Genomic DNA, 2133 nt, shown 5'->3' on the forward strand with positions numbered 1-2133 from the left:
GAAGTTATTTGACTTCATACTCAACTATAATTTGTTAGAGCTAACGTGCTTTAGATTCTCCAATAGACTTATACAAATCGAATACTGTTGGGTTCGTAATGCACTTCCTAATTAACTGAAAAAGAAGTCATTTATTTCTTTGAAAGAACAGAGAGTGAATGATCACTAAGAATAAGAAGAACTGTCATGAATGACAAGAAGAAATGTAAGAAGTGATTCTTCAACAAGCTGATAATATACTATAAATTGTAGAAAAGAAAAATATTATTGAAATGAAATGGATGATTTGGTAGTAGAAGTTATTTAATTTGGTACTCAACTATTATTTGTTAGAGTGAAACCATCCGTAAGTTATTTTTTTATTTAAATCATTATTTTATTTCAAAGAATTGAAGAAAAATTGTATTTAATTAATACATTTAGTTTTTTCCAAAATAAATGATTTTTATGTTTCTTCAACGTATTTAAATAAGCTTTCATTACTATGTCATATTAAATACATTTTGACTAGACGTAACCAAAATTATAAATTATGGTCAAATAATAAACTAATATAATTTATGAGTTTAACTATATAAATTATCTAACTAAATATACGAGTATGAGCACAGTTACATAAATTTAACAATTACTAGCAAAAGTAAATTTGAATGGGTTTGAAAATTCACTTCTAGCTATTTGTCTTTTCTATTTTACAAACTATAGTAAACTAAATAAAAATTTTCAGTTTCAAATAAACATTAAAACAATAAAAAGATCCTTTCGCATAAAATCTGCTAAAAGGACCATTTTTTTCTGTTGTGAAAATAAATGACTTATTTTTTCAAAATATACACTAACGGCATAAAAGGCCTTTGTAATTAAAAATTTACATATAATACAATATTTTAAATATAAAATATAAATCAATAAAAATTTATTTGTTCAATAAATATAAAAATATAAATATAATTTAAACAAAGAAATTCTATTTAATGTTTATTTTTATCCCTACTTAGTAAATAACATTCCAATTTTGATATATTTTTAAAAAAAATTCGCAACTCAATTACAGAAAAGTAAAAGAAAAGTAATAATCTACTGAATAAGATTTTAAAAAACTAGAATGCTAGATAAATTTAAATTTTACCACATCAATCCAATTTACAATTTAGAATCATAGCTATCTATCTATTTGTGAAATATCAATTTTAGAAATATCAATTAGTTGAGAAATATCAGTTTGTTGAGAAATATCAATTTGTTGAGAAATACCAATTTGCTGTGATTCTTTTTAATTAAATGAGATATAATTAATATTAATTTTTCAAAAATAAATAAATAAATAAATAAAATTATTAACCAATACCTGACAATTCCTTGCTTATTATATTATCATTTTGTTCATAATAATCATCAGAATTTTTTGGTTCGGGAAGATTATTAAAATTAAGCAACCGACTTATATAAATAGCTTCTGAATGTGTTTTATATGATATACCTAAATTACTTATATTTATATTACCATTTGGCAAATCATTATTTATCTTATCTGCTTCTTTAACTTGGTTTTGAATTTCCGCTTTGCCATAAAACAGTTCAAATTTCCATTTATCTAAAATTCCTTTAATTTCAGCTGCTGTTGGTCGCTTTAATGGATTTGCATCTAAACATCTTTTAATCAAATGCACAAGTAATTGTGGTACTTTAATATTAAACCTTGGCCTAATTCCTTGGCAAATTTTGATTGCTAGGAATTCATCATGACTTATATCATGATATGGAGGTAATCCAGAAATTACTTCGTACATAATTATACCAAAACTGTAAATATCAGATGCCTTAGTATAATTTTGTCCTATTAGAATTTCAGGAGCTATATAAGGTAAAATACCATATATATTTTTCTCTGAATTTTCCGATTTATTATAATCTGCAGGTTTACATAACCCCATATCTGTTATTACAGTTTCATCTTCAAACTTTAATATATTACCAATATGCAAATCTCGATGGATTAATTCCTCTTCATGAATATAACTAAGTTCAAATGCAATATCATATAAGTTACTAATCCTATCAATCCAAACTAGATTTTTATGATTTATATCCAAATAATTTCGTAAACTCCCGTATTCTGCATAGTCTAAAACC

At 23.8% G+C, this 2133-nt stretch overlaps 1 protein-coding gene across 1 annotated transcript; it reads right to left on the reverse strand.

Annotated features, from left to right (window-relative positions):
• Positions 1 to 1162: 1162 nt before the first annotated feature.
• On the reverse strand, positions 1163 to 1790 carry OCT59_012468 (uncharacterized protein; the record flags this gene model as incomplete). The annotated part of the gene is made up of 2 exons (XM_066134493.1): positions 1163 to 1269; positions 1349 to 1790. The coding sequence occupies 2 exons, from the start codon at positions 1788 to 1790 to the stop codon at positions 1163 to 1165; spliced, it is 549 nt and encodes a 182-aa protein (XP_065989754.1).
• Between the last annotated feature and the right edge of the window lie 343 nt (positions 1791 to 2133).

The sequence above is a fragment of the Rhizophagus irregularis genome, chromosome 2 (assembly GCF_026210795.1).
Source record: "Rhizophagus irregularis chromosome 2, complete sequence".
NCBI classification, from domain to species: Eukaryota; Fungi; Glomeromycota; class Glomeromycetes; order Glomerales; family Glomeraceae; genus Rhizophagus; species Rhizophagus irregularis.